The following is a 14,459-nucleotide window of genomic DNA, read 5'->3' on the forward strand; positions in this document are numbered from 1 at the left end:
ATAGGAACAGTTTTTAATATCTATAGAAGGTCTTTGATAAAGGTTCCTTGGAAACTTCTTTTTCAATTGCAGATTTTTTTTTGGCGGGGGTGGGGGGGTTGGTCATGGATTTGAACTTGGGGCCTGGGTACTGTCTCTAAGCTCCTTTGCTCAAGGTTAATGCTCTACCTCTTTCACTACCCCTCCATTTCCAGCTTTTTGGTGGTTCATTACACAGACTTTTCTCAGACTTTTCTGCCTGGGCTGTCTTGAAACGAAGATCCTCAAATCTCCTTCTCCTAGGTAGCTAGAATTGCAGGCATGAGCCACCAGCACCCGGCTAGAATGAGGGTTTTTTTTTAGAAAGGAAACCAAATGCTGTTACCTCCCTGCTTCAGACATTCTACCAAATGTGGCCTATATCCTGCCAGGCCTCCTGAACGTAGCTTCAGCCACTGTAGATGGGGGCCAGCCACACAGATCTCCTGCTGTCCTCATGTGCAGAATGCACACACGTGCTCTCCCTCAGCACTGTTCCCTGGGTCTCTCCTCTCTCCTCTCTCCTCTCTGCTGGATGGATGCCTCCTTACTGCCTGCCTCTCAGCTCAGCCACTAACCACCTCCTTGGACTACAGATGGCCTCCTGTCCCCTGGGCCTTATGACACACTCTTCCTGTCACATTTCTACATCATGGGGCTATAAACCCCCATGAGGGCAGGAGCCATGTATTTTCTTTTCTTTTTCTCATTGTTGAGACAGAGTCTTTATAGCCTAAGCCATCTATAGCCAAACTCAAGATCCTCCTGCCTCAGCCTCCTGAGCGTCGGGATTGCAGACATGCAGCACCATACCCTGCTCAGGGACTGTGTGCTCCAGTTCATTGTATTCCCCAAGTTGATTCAGTGCTTTGTGCGTAGATCTCAGAAATGATCCAAGAGGTGGACAGAAGGGCAAATTAATCTTTTGTATGGTCCACCTGAGGCAGCTTATTACTGTTGAGTAAAGTGTCCTGGGAAAATCTATGGTCCGAAAAGAACGCTTTGTAATCTTTAAGACTACTTGTCATTGGAGATGCAAGGAACAGGAGTGATGAGATTCAGTCCTGGTCAGCAGTCTTTTTTTATTTTTGTGCCAGTACAGGGGCTTGAACTCAGGGCCTCAGTGCTGTCCTGAGCTTTTTTGCTCAAGGCTGGCACTTGAGATTTTTGCTTGTTAATTGTTAATTGGACTTTCCTGTCCAGTCTGGCTTCTATCCTTGATCCTCAGGTCTCAGCCTCCTAGGTAGCCAGGATTACAGGCGTAAGCCACTGGTGCCTGGACATTACCTGACTTTTTTTTTTTTTTTTAACGGTGATCATGTTTTTTTTTGGTATGTGTGTGTGTGGTGGTGTTTTTAATAGTAATTATGGAATATGGATGTTTTACTGAATTTCATATTGCAATAAACACTGAAAAACAATTACACCAATACAATAAAAAATAATTGTACCCACAGAACACTTACAAATGCATACTTTTTCCTCCAAAGAAATTTGTTTTCACAGACTTTTAAGTAACAAATGATTTACATAGTCTTCAGATTCCAAAATATGTACAAAACTTTTGACTACAGAAACCGATGTTTTGTGTTATATGTGTGTATATAGATATAGATAGATATAGATGGTGGCTTGAAGTCAGGCTTGGGCACTGTCCCCGAGCTTTTGTGCTCAAGGCTAGCTCTTTAGCACTTGAGCACTTGAGCCACAGCTCTACTTCTGAAGGATTTTTGGTGCTTAATTGGAGATAGAGTCTCAGGGGCTTTCCTTCTGGGCTGGCTTTGTAGTACAATCCTGAGAGCCCAGCATCCTAGTTGCTAGGATTATAGGCATGAGCCACTGGTGCCTGGCTAAGACCATTGCTTTAATTTGAGAAAGCCATTTGCCTTCACACTGTGGTCTTTTTCCTGAAAGATTTCTGCTAAAATGATCGTCTTTTCTTGCACTTGCAGATGGGCACATGCTGGATTCAAAGAGATATGCCATTATTGGAGCTGATCTCCGGGACCTATCAGAGCTAGAAGAGAAACTAAAGAAATGTAACATGAATACACAGTGAGATCTTTTTTTTAAACCTCTTATGCATCTGTGAGTTGCTGCTAGCAGTGAGATGTGACTGGCCAGAGCCTCAGCCTCATCCCAACTCCCTCATTTAGTATAAAAGTTGCTCATGTCTTGGCTCCTCAGAGTGATTTTCTAACATTTGTAGACCTTGCTGTTTCTTAAGCCTGCTGCCATATCAGAATCACCGGTATTATTATTATTATTATTTTATTGTTATTATTTTATACTGGTCCTGGGGCTTGAACTCAGAGCCAGAGCACTGTCCCTTAGTTTTTTCTCTCAAGGCTAGCACTCTATCACTTGGGACACAGCTCCACATCTGGCTTGTTGGTGGTTTATTGGTGATAAAGAGTCTCAAGGACTTTCAGCCTGAATACCTAGGATTACAGGACCTGGATACCTTTTGGTTTTAAAAAATACTGATTGGTGCCCAATATGAGCAAAGTTTGAAAGAAGATAATCATATGGACAGAAACATCATTACAACATATAAGGAAAGAATTAGCATCTTAGAAGGTGTGAAAAAGCATGTCTGTAATCTGTTCATCAATGTGATGGTGATCTTTGTGCTCTTTACCTGTTCACCTTAGAATCATCCTCTGGGTTACCCTTGCTAGGACTTGCAGGCCAGTCCACCGGTCCCATGTTAGAACTGGCTCTAATTGATCCAGTGCCATCGCTCCAGCTTTATTTTCTGAGTCTTTGTCTCAGTGAGTGCTCAGAAGCAGGGTCATTGCTATGGTTTGGATCCATGCTATGGCCCATGTGTTAAAGGTTGGTCTTCTGTTAAAGGTTGGGACATGGTGGAGCCTTTAAGAGGTGGAGCCTAGCGGGAGGTCTTCAGGTCATTGAGGGTGGGTCTTTGAAGCTCTTTCCTCTGGGTTTTATATCTAGTGTCCCTCCTCTGCCATTCATTTCCTAAACTTATGTGTTGCCAGAAGCAACAGGGCCAACCAATTGTGCTTTTCCTACTTCTCAGTTTGTCAATGGCTCTGTGTCTGGCATATCTGTTTCTTGCAGTCTGTGCTGGGGATGGAACCCAAGGCCTGGCAGATGCTAGGCAAGTGTTCTACACCAAGCCACCCCCACCCTCCACCCCCTACTGTTTATGGTGAAAGCTTATATAGGAAGAATTGGGTCCTGTTAAATAAACACCCATATTTCCTCTGAACCAATCACCACTGAACACTCACTCCCAAATGCCATGGTTTGAAACAACTCATAATACAGTTGCTCCAGATTCCGTGACTTAGCATTTGGCATGGGGTTAAGCTGAGTGGTTCTTCTTCTGGGGGCCAGGAATATCTGGGGGCATGCCGTTGGGGGAGGGAGTCATGGCTGTGGACAGTGGACAGGGAGCCGAAGATATGCAGCTGGGATTCCTCATTCTCTTCCTCTGCCAGGCTGCTTGACTTCATTCACTTAGGGTTTCAGGTTTCTTTTTTTTTTTTTTTTGGGTCCGGTCGTGAGGCCTGAACTCTGGGCCTGGGCGCTGTCCCTCAGCTCTTCAGCTCAAGGCTAGCGCTCTACCACTTGAGCCACAGCGCCACTTCCGGCTTTTTTCTTTTTGCTTATGTGGTGCTGGGGAATCGAACCCAGGGCCTCAGGCATGCAAGGCAAGTGCTCTACCACTTAGCCACCTTCCCAGCCCCCAGGGTTTCAGGTTTCTGAGGGCAGCAAGAGAACAAGGGCAAGTGCGTGAGCGATTTCTGAACTCCCACTTATCTCATATTTGCTCCTGCCCTATTGGCCAGGCGCATGGGGGGGGGCGGGACCTCATCCTCATGAGTGTGCTGGCACATTGCTCACCTCTTCTCAGTTCTGAACGTAGGGCTGCAAGGGCTTTGCCCTTGGATCACACCTGTGGGTTGGTGCTGTGCTGGCTGAGTCTTTCTGGGTTTTCTTGCAATACAACCTACCAAAAAATAAACGCAACCTGTGTGTAAGTAGAGGGTCCTGACTTGGTGAAAACACATTTATACTCCTTTTGTTTGTCTGTTTTCTTAAGATTGCCAACACTCCTGATAACTGAATGTGTGCTGGTTTACATGACCCCTGAGCAGTCAGCAAACCTCATCAAGTGGGCAGCTAATACTTTTGAGACGGCCATGTTCATAAACTATGAACAGGTAAGAGGAACACAGGAGAGATGGAGTCTGCCCAGGGGTCCCAGGTGGCTCTCTCTCTTTATTATTGTCGGTTGTAGGGCTTGAACTCAGAGCTTGGGGACTATCCCTGAGCTCTTTTTGCTCAAGGCTAGTGCTCTACCACTTTGAGCCACAGCTCCATTTCTGGTTTTGGGGTGGTTAATTAGAGATAAGAGTCTCATGGACTTTCCTGCCTAGGCTGGCTTTGAACTGTGATCCTCATATTTCAGCTTCCTGAGTAGCTAGGATTGCAAGCATGAGCCTCTAGCACCTGGCCCCTATTTATTTTATTTTATTATTATTTTTTTGAATTCAGGGCTTGGACACTGTCCCTGAGCTTCTCTGTGCTCAAGGCTAGCGCTCTACTACGTGAGCCACAGTACCACTTCTGGCTTTTTCTGTGTATGTGGTACTTAGGAATCAAACCCAGGGCTTCATGCATACTAGGCAAGCACTCTATCACTAAGCCACATTCACAGCCCCTGATTTTATTTTTGAAAATTTTCTTTTATTTCAGTACAGGTAAGAGCAATAAAGAGACTTGGCCCATGCCATGTCATTATAAATAGATTTACAGGCACACACTGGGATCTTTTCCTGCCCAGCTTCAGTCCAGGCCTAGGCTCCTGGCTTTTCTCTCTCTCTCTCCTCTTTCTTTCGCCTCTCTCCTGTCTCCTCTCATTCTTCTCTCTCATCTCTCTCTCTCTCTCTTTCATCTCTCTCTCTCTTGCTGTCTTTCTTTTTCGCTGGTTCTGGGGCTTGAACTCTGAGCCTGGGTGCTGTTCCTGGACTTTTGTGTCCAAGCCTAGTGCTTGAGCCATAGCTCTCTTTCTGATTTTTTGTGGGATTTTTTTTTTGTCGGTTGTGGGGCTTGAACTCTGAGCCTGGCCACTGTCTCCCAGATCTTCAGCTCAAGGCTAGCACTCTACCACTTGAGCCACAGCACCACTTCGGGCCTTTTTCTGTTTGTGGTGCTGAGGAATTGAACCCAGGGCCTCATGCATGGGAGGCAAGCACTCTACCACTGAGCCACCTTCCCAGCCCTTTTTGTGGTTAATTGGAGCTAAGAGTCTCACAGCCTTTTTATGCCCAGGCTGACTTCAAACTGTGATCCTCAGATCTCAGCCTGAGTAGCTAGGATTATAGATGTGAGCCACTGGCACCCAGCTTTCCTCCTCCTTTTTATGGGAGCCTTACTCTGACTGTCATCCTTCATACTGGGAAAACAATGCCAGCAGTGCTGGCCTCTGCCTTCTCTTGAGATGTGAATGCATCTGACCACCCATCCATGCATTCGGCGTGCAGCCCTGGGGAATAGGACCCCTCTCCCACACAGTTCCAGCATGCTCTGCATTCAAGCATGTGTCCAGCCTTGTATGTGAGTGCCAGGCCTTCACTTCAGAACTGGCCTGGGAGCCAGCCAGTGTGCAGCGTGCAGCCCACAGCTGCCCCTCACCTGCTCTGCCTCCCACCCCACCCCCCACTGGTCCAGGAGTCACTGAACTTATCAGTAGTTTTCTAGCCAGCCAGATTCATCAGAAACCTCACATCATGTGTTCCCACACCCCTTACTGCCTTCTGTTCTTTCTCAGTAGTTTAGAATGAGAATGCTTATTAGATTTTTGTCTACTCTGTGCTGGGCACTGTTCTATGAGGTTTTTTGTTTTAGGTTTTTTTTTGTTGTTGTTTGTTGTTTTGGTTTGGTTTTGTGGTAGTGTTGGTGTTTGAACTCAGGGCCTGGGTGCTGTCCCTGAGCTTTTTCACTCAAGGCTAGTACTCTACTACTTGAGCCACAGCTCTACTTCTGGCTTTTTGCTGTTAAATTGGAAATAAGAATCTCCTGGATACTGGGTGCCAGTGGCTTACACCTGTAATCCTAGCTACTCAGGAGGTTGAGATCTAAGGATCACGGTTCAAAGCCAGCCCGAGCAGGAAAGTCTGTAAGACTCTTATCTGCGATAAACCACCAGAAAACCAGAAGTGAGACTCTGGCTCAAGTGGTATAGTGCTAACCTTGAGCTGAACAGCATCCAGGCTCAGAGTTCAAGCCCCACAAGTGACCAAAAAAAAAAAATAATAATTCTCACAGACTTTCCTGTTCAGGCTCATGCCATACCGTGATCCTCAGACCTCAGCTTCCTGAGTAGCAAGGGATTCAAGTGGTAGTGTAGTTTGTGTATTTAAGAAACAGACACGCGCAGGGATGTCTGACGTGGCGTCTCCTCCCCCAGGTGAACATGGATGATCGGTTTGGGCAGATCATGATTGAAAACCTCCGGAGACGGCAGTGCGACCTGGCAGGAGTGGAAACCTGCAAGTCATTAGAGTCTCAGGTCAGAGAGTGGGGATCGGGACGTCCACGTGTACCGTGGCCAGCTCGGACCGGGCTTGCTCCCTGGCAGGTGATGTGATATGAGAGGCCCTGAAGCCCTGCCAGCCCCAGCAGCTGGGGCTCCCCAGGCTAAAAAGCCAAAGTCCAGACACACCTCTTCCGCCAAGGAAAAACACATCTACATTCCCTGCACCCCATCATACAAATCTATCATTATTATTATTACCATTATTATTTTGTATCAGTTTTGAGGGTCTGGATGCTGTTCTTGAGCTTTTTTTTTTTTTTTTTTTTGCTCAAGACTAGCACTCTACCACTTGAGCCACAGCTCCACTTCTGGCTTTTTTGCTGGTTAGTTGAAGATCACAGTCCTAGGGATTTTCCTGCCCAGGCTGGCTTCAAACTGTGATCCTCAGATCCCAGCCTCCAATTTTAGCCAAGATTACAGGCATCAGCCACCAGTGCCTGTGGGCAAATCAATTTTTTAATTTTTTTTTGGGGGGGGAGGGTCTTCTCTTTTTGGTGCTGGGGACTGAACCCAGGATGTTGTACTTGCTATATTCTAGCCCTGTAAATCTAATTGTTAATATGCAATTCCAGTGCTAGGGCTTGAACTTAGGACCTGGGCCCTCTCCCTTAGGTTTTTCACTCAAGGCTGGTGCTCGACCCCTTGAGTCATACCTCTACTTCTGGCTTTTTGTTGATTAATTGGAGATATAAGTTTCATGGACTTTCCTGCCAGGGTTGGCTTCAAACCTTGGTCCTCAGATCTCCATCTTTTGAGTAGCTAGGATTATAAGTCTGAGCCACCTAGGCCAAGTAGGAAGTCTTTTTTTGTCATGCAAAGTTTTAAACGTAAAGGTTTAAGAATTAGGTGCAGTTAGAGGCTGGGAAGGTGGCTCAGTGGTAGAGTGCTTGTCTCCCATGCATGAGGCCCTGGGTTCGATTCCTCAGCATGACACAAACAGAAAAGGCTGGAAGTGGCACCGTGGTTCAAATGGTAGAGCGCTAGCCTTGAGCTGAAGAGCTCAGGGACAGTGCCCAGGCCTAGAGTTCGAGCCCTACAACTGACCCCCCCACCCAAAAAGAAAAGAATTAGGTGCAGTCAACACTCATACATACCCCACCAGCCAGCTTGAGTAATTGCTAACATTCTGTCAATATTGTTTCAGGTGGCCTCTGCAGACTATTTCAGGCAAATCCCAGACTGTACCTGTGTACTCAGGCTGTAACTGTGGTCCCTGTAAGGACTTTCTCCCTCTAGGATGACCACATTCTTGTTTTTTTTTTACACTAGCAAAAGCCACAGTAATGCTGTTGCTTCCCAAACCCCACAGCTTTCCTTGGTTCTCTCTCTCTCTCTCTTTCTCTCTCTCTCTCTCTTTTAACCAGTTCTGGGACTTGAACTCAGGGCCTGGGCACTGTCCCTGAGCTTCTTTTGCTCAAGACTAGTACTCTACCACTTCGGGCTTTTTCTGTTTATGTAGTACTGAGAATTCGAACCCAGGGCTTCATGCTTTCTAGGCAAACACTCTACCCCTAAGCCACATTCCCAGGCCTTCCCTTGGTTCTTTAAAAACACTGCTCATAAGCTGGGTACTGTGGCTCATACCTATAATCCTAGCTACACAGGAAGCTGAGATCTGAAGATCACAGTTCCAAGCCACTCCAGGCAGAAAAGTCTATGAGGCTTCTATCACCAGTTAACCAGCAAAAAGCCAGAGGTGGAGGTGTTGGCTCAAGGGGTAGAGTGCCAGGCTTGAGTGAAAACACTAAGCAAGGGAGCAAGGTCCTGAGTGCAGGTCTTAGTACTGGCACATACTAAAATCCCAACACTTTTAGGAATGAAGTGCTGGAGTGAGGATCCATCATGAGCCAGTTATTGATATGTCACTGATATCTCTTTAAATCTGCACTAAAAAAAAAAATCAAATCTGGGCCCCAGTGGCTGATACCTGTAATCCTAGCTACTCAGGAGGCAGAGATCTGAGGATTGTGGTTCAAAGCCAGCCCAGGCAGGAAAAACCATGAAACTCTATCTCCAATAAACCACCAGAAAACCAGAAGTAGCACCGTGGCTCAAGTGGTAGAGCACTAGCCTTGAGCAAAAGGAGCCCAGGGACAGTGCCCAGGCCCAGAGTTCAAGCCCCAGGCCCGGCAAACAAACAAACAAACAACAAAAAAAAACTGTGGCTTATGGAAAAGTCTCCTCCTTTGTTTTTCCCTAAATACACTTTAGTGAGTTTTCCCCTCACAGTAACAATGGGTGTTCAGTACAGAAATCTGGCGAATGGGAAGAAGGAAGATCAGAGGCGCAGAATGGGCTTTGGAAGGAGGGGAACATCCTGGTGGGCATTAGGGTCTCAGCTCTTGCTATTCAGGGCCTGTGCAGCTGTGTGTTTCTCTTCCCTGCCTTTCAGAAAGAGCGCCTCCTGCTGAACGGGTGGGAGACGGCCTCAGCCCTGAACATGATGGAGCTGTACAGCAGGCTGCCGCGTGCCGAGGTGAACAGGTACGGCCAGTGTGACAAACGGGCTCAGGCTTGAGTCCAGGTCCTCCAGTGTGAAGCACAGCTTCCTGTGGATGTACCAGGGCTTGAACTCGGTACCTGGGCTCTGTCCCTGAACTTTTCCCCTCAATGCTGGTGCTCACCCCTTGAGCCACACCTCCACTTCCAGCTTTCTTGGGAGGTTATTTGGAGATGAAGAGTCTCACAGATGAAGCGGGACACAGGTGGCTCACACCTTTTTATCCAAGCCACCCAGGAGGCTGAGATTTGAGGATTGAAGTTCAAAGCTAGCCCAGGTGGGAAAGTCCATGAGACCCTTACCTCCAGTTAATCAACAAAAAGCCAAAAGTGGAGCTAGATACTAGTCACTAATCCTAGAGCATTAGCCTTGTGTGAAAAATCTCAAGGACAGCGTCCAGGCTCCGAGTTCAAGCCCCAGGTCTGGCACGAAAATAAATAATCTCACAGACTTTCATGCTTGAGATGGCTTCAAATCAAGAGCCTCCGATTTCAAGCCTCCTGAGTAGCTAGGATTACAGGTGGGAGCCACTGGTGCCCATCCAGACTTGTTTTGAAAACAAGGGAAACATTGGTAGCCCCTTAGCTATCAGCTGAGATAAAGGTTATGCAACAAGTAGATTATTTTAGTCAGGAGACACAATAACACCTGGGAAATTCCCAGACCCATGTCTGCTATGGAAAACTTGTATAATCTCTGTTTTGAGAAGGAAGAAAAAAAATACTTTTTTTTTTTTTTTTTTGACACAGGGTTTTATTACGTTGCTCTCACAATCCTCTTGCTTCTGCCTCCATGAAGCCGCAGGGATTACAGGCTTGCACCACTATGCCTGGCAGGTGGCCTGTCCATTTTTAAACGCATGTCTTCCTCATCCTAAAATGACGTGTACCCTGTGCATCGTGATACAGATCTATAGGTCCAGCACTCAGGAGCTTGAGGCAGGAGACGCATGAGTCACACACAGGTCAGCGTGGATCACTATGCAGAGACGGCGCATGCGCACGTCAGGTTGGGAACTCCAGGTGTGGCTCAAGTGGTAGAGCTCCCACCTGACAAGCACAGAACCCTGAGTTCAAACTGCATTGACAACACACGTTCAAAAAGTAAGAAATAACAAAAACAAGTTGAAACACCTTTTCTCTCCTGTGCCTGCACAGATACTCCTATGTAGACTGTAGACTTGTGCTTGTTTTGTTTTGTTGGTTGTGGGGCTTGAACTGTCCCTCAGCTCTTCATCTCAAGGCAAGCACTCTACCACTTGAGCCACAGCGCCAGTTCTGGTTTTCTGGTGGTTCATTGGAGATTAGAGTCTCACAGACTTTCCTGCCTGGGCTGACTTTGAACCGCGATCCTTAGAGCTCAGCCTCCTGAGTAGCTAGGCGTGAGCCACCAGCGCCTGGCAATTTTCACTTTCTTGCTGTCCTTTTAGTTCTGTTCCCTGATTCTTTTATTCTAGGTTTATAAACAGGAACCAGGAAGTAAATCTTAGGGTGACTTGTGCCTTTTAAATCAACTTATTTATACCCCACATACTGGTCTTGAACTTGCCCTCCATCCCCGCCACCCCCATTTTGGTTTTTGCTCAAGGCTAGTGCTCTGCCACTTGAAGTTCAGCTCCAACTTCCAGCTTTTTGGGGTAGTTAATTGGAGATAAGAGTCTCCCAGACTTTCCTGCTCAGGTTGGTTTCAAACTTTGATCTTTTAGTAGCTAGGACTACAGTTGTGAACCTCTGGAACCTGGATTTTGGATCTTTTTTTTTTTTTTTTCTTTTTGCCAGTCCTGGGGCATGAATTTAGAGCCTGGGCACTGTCTCTGAGCTTCTGTTGCTCAAGTTAGCACTCTGCCACTTGAGCTACAGTGCCAGTTTTTGTGTTTATGTGGTACTGAGGAATCGAACCCAGGACCTCATGCATGCTAAACAAGTGCTCCACCATTAAGCCACATTCCCAGCCCTTTTTGGGTCTTTTGAGACATGGTCTGGCTGTGTCGCCCAGGCTGGCCTCAGGATCCTTCTGCCTTCACTTTCTAAGTGCTAGATTATCGCTATGCATCATTACACTTGGCCTATTGTTTTCCTGTCAATGCACCAGTGGTTTACGCCTATAATCCTAGGAGGCTGAGTTAATGGTTCAAAGCTAGCCTGGCAGACAAATCTCAGTGACTCTTATCTCCAGCTAATCAGAAAAAAATCCAGAAATGGAGGTGTGGCACAAGTGGTAGAGTGCCAGTGGTTAGCAGAAATGCTAAGTGAGATAGTGACAAGGCCTGATTTCAATACACACACACACACACACACACACACACACACACACACACAAATTATACCCAACCACACCATGCATTAGTATTTCGTTTCATAGCTGGTTTCTTGTCACCTACTTCATCATGCACACTGCTCCTTCTCAGTCTGTATGGAAACCACCTCCATGTTTAACTGATGTTATGTTTCTCTGATCTGATTTCCGGCACAGAATAGAGTCCCTGGAATTTCTGGATGAAATGGAGCTCCTGGAGCAGCTCATGCAGCATTACTGTCTGTGCTGGGGGACCAAAGGAGGACAGGAACTTGGTAGGCAATCCAATCCACCCTCTGCGGCTGGGAGCCAGCCAGGGGGCCCTTCCCTCTCCGAGGGCGAGGGTCATGCCGGGAAGCGCTGTGTTCGTGGAGCACGAGTGTAGCCCTGGGACTCGGCTCTGTTCGTCTCAGTTTGTAGCACAGAGGTCAGAAGAGCTCTTTTTTTCTTTTTCTTTCTTTTTTTGTGTATGAGTGCTAGTAAAGGGGCTTGAACTCAGGGCCTTGTGCTCTTTCTTGGCTTTTTCACTCAAGGCTGGTGCTCTACCACTTGTGCCACACCTCCACTTCCAGCCTTTTGCTGGTTGGTTACTTGGGAGATAAGAGTCTCACAGACTTTCTTGCCCAGGCTGGCTTCAAACTGTGACCCTCAGATCTCAGCCTCCTGAATAGATAGGATTAAGATAGGATTACAGGTATGAGCCACCAGCACCCAGCTCTCTCAGTCCTTTTAAAAATTATCCATAAACAATATCCTTTTTTTTTTTTTTTGGTCAGTCTTGGGTCTTGAACTCTGGGCATGGGCGCTGTCCCTCAGCTGTTCAGCTCAAGGCTAGCCCTCTACCACTTGAGCCACAGCACCACTTGTGGTTTTCTGGTGGTTAATTGGAGGTAAGAGTTTCATGGCTTTTCCTGCCCAGGCTGGCTTTGACCCACGATCCTCAGATCTCAGCCTCCTGAGTAGCTAGGATTATAGGTGTGAGCCACCAATGCCCGGCCATAAATGATATCTTGTGCCACCTCTGTTCATCTGAAGGATCTCAGCAGAGCTGCAGTGCTGAGGTCTGCTGGTGACAAGCGCTGGCCCAGCGGGCCCCACGGTGCCGCATTCTCCTCTGCGTGTCTTTGCTCTCTGCTGAGCCTCTGACAGCATCGTGTCTCCTCTGCCCCTCAGGTTTGAGGGAGATAACCTGTTGATCTGTTGAAGGCTCGTGCTGAACTGGAAGCTGAAGCCTCCCGGATCTGAGCCAGGCTTCCTGACGGATGGGCAGGCCGAGTCCCCCTCATCTCCTCCCACTGTCTGAGCATCCTCGATTCCAAAGGCCATTGTTCCTGGTTGACATATATCATTGTTTAAATAAATCTCATTTGCCAATTGCCTGTGTGTGGAGTCCATGTTGATTGGATGCCATTCTGGGCTCCTCAGGATGAGGCAGAGGTTGCTTCCATGGCAGCTAAAGCCAAAGATCCTGAATCCTATTCTAACCCTGAGTCTGTGTAGCTCAGGACTTTGAATCCATCTGGGCATTTACTCCCGTAGGTATTCTTTTGTGGGTGTGTGTGCGCGTGCTGGTACTTGGGTTTGAACTCAGGTCCTTGTGCTCTTGCTCAGCCTGTTTGCTTACCTGGTGCTCTACCACTTTGAGCCACACCTCCAGGCTACCTTTTTGCTGTTTTTTTTTTTTTTCTGGAGATGAAAGCTCATAGACTTTTCCTGCCTAGGCTGGTCTTGAACCACCATCCTCCAGATTTTAGCCACAGGTGTGAGCCATCAGCACCTGGGTTCCATGTTCACTTTATTGAGGCACTGTATACCTAGCATCACGGCCTGGCCCGGAAGCCGGGCATCTTCTATGGCTCCTGCGTCAGCAGCCACGGCCACACTTGCTGGCTTAGTTGCAACCTTCATCTTGGTTATGCCAGGCTGAGTAATGATTCTCTAAAAGGTCTGCCTCATGATCCCTGCCACCCGAGTGGAATTTACAAACATCATTAAGGTAAAGCCCTCAAAACAAGAAGGCCTGGGGTTATCTCAGTGGGCTGCCAATCACCAAGGTCTGGAGAAGAGAAGAGGCATGCCATGGGCAACTTTGAAGATGCAGGAAGGGAACCTAGACAGCTTCTAGAAACTAGAATGTGTTAAGAACACAGAGCCTCCCCTCCGCCTTCTGGAGGACCTAGCCCTGCTGACAACCTAGCCTTAGCCTAGGTAACACAACTTCCTGTTTCTCACCTCCAGCACTGTAAGAGAGGAAACCTGTGGTGGGGTCAGTGCTAAGGTGGTAGTCCTTTGTTTCAGCAGCTGCAAAGCCTCAAGCCGCGGTGATAGTAAGCTCTGAAGTACCACCCCCACAGTCCAGGAGCAAGACCCAGCCACACCTGGTGGGCTTCTTGGCTGTGGGATCAGGGCTGTGAATCTGGATCATAGGAGTGGCTATGAGGAAGCCTTGGGCGCTCGGCTCAGCTGCAGCAGCCTGGACCCCCTTTTCCCACAATAGGGAATCCTTGATCAGTGTTTTCCTAGAGCCAGAGTGTGTGTGTGTGTGTGTGTGTGTGTGTGTGTGTGTGTGTGCGTGTGTGTGCATGTGACCCGTGGGTGGGAGTTGGTACATCGGGATAGCCTGAAATGGAAATCAGTCATCACCAAGTGAGAAAGCCATTTCCATTCTGGCTACTTGGCACATCTCTATTGCCGGTTAGTTATAGTGTTTCTAACGTTTGTGTGTGTGTATGTGTGTGTGTGTGTGTGTGTATGTGTGTGTGTGTAATATCCACCAATCCAGAGTTCATGAAACCCTGGGACCAACCTGTTAGTGGGTAAATAAGTCAACAGAGGATTGGGTCAGTCAGCTAAGATATGGATGTGGAAAGGATGTGGTGTGTGTGTGTGTGTGTGTGTGTGTGTGTGTGTGTGTGTGTTCTGGGGCCTGAATTCAGGGTCCAGGAGCTTTTTTGTTCAAGGCTCATGCTCTGTCACTTGACCCACAGCTTCACTTTCTACTTTTTGCTGGTTACTTGAAAATAAGAGTCTCATGGGCTTTCCTGCCCAGGCTGGCTTTGAACAGCGATCTTCACA

General features: G+C 47.5%; 1 protein-coding gene across 1 annotated transcript in view; it reads left to right on the forward strand.

Annotated features, from left to right (window-relative positions):
- Lcmt1 (leucine carboxyl methyltransferase 1) overlaps window positions 1-12,752 on the forward strand; it is a 30,768-nt gene extending 18,016 nt beyond the window's left edge. Inside the window, exons 6-11 of the mRNA XM_013011376.1 lie at window positions 1,971-2,073; window positions 4,091-4,211; window positions 6,461-6,562; window positions 8,982-9,073; window positions 11,562-11,659; window positions 12,558-12,752. Of these exons, the coding sequence (XP_012866830.1) occupies window positions 1,971-2,073; window positions 4,091-4,211; window positions 6,461-6,562; window positions 8,982-9,073; window positions 11,562-11,659; window positions 12,558-12,580 (539 nt within the window). The 3' untranslated portion in view covers window positions 12,581-12,752. The remainder of the gene's footprint in view (window positions 1-1,970; window positions 2,074-4,090; window positions 4,212-6,460; window positions 6,563-8,981; window positions 9,074-11,561; window positions 11,660-12,557) is intronic.
- The last annotated feature ends 1,707 nt before the right edge of the window (window positions 12,753-14,459 follow it).

This window comes from Dipodomys ordii, unplaced genomic scaffold, assembly GCF_000151885.1.
Source record: "Dipodomys ordii isolate 6190 unplaced genomic scaffold, Dord_2.0 Scaffold14, whole genome shotgun sequence".
NCBI classification, from domain to species: Eukaryota; Metazoa; Chordata; class Mammalia; order Rodentia; family Heteromyidae; genus Dipodomys; species Dipodomys ordii.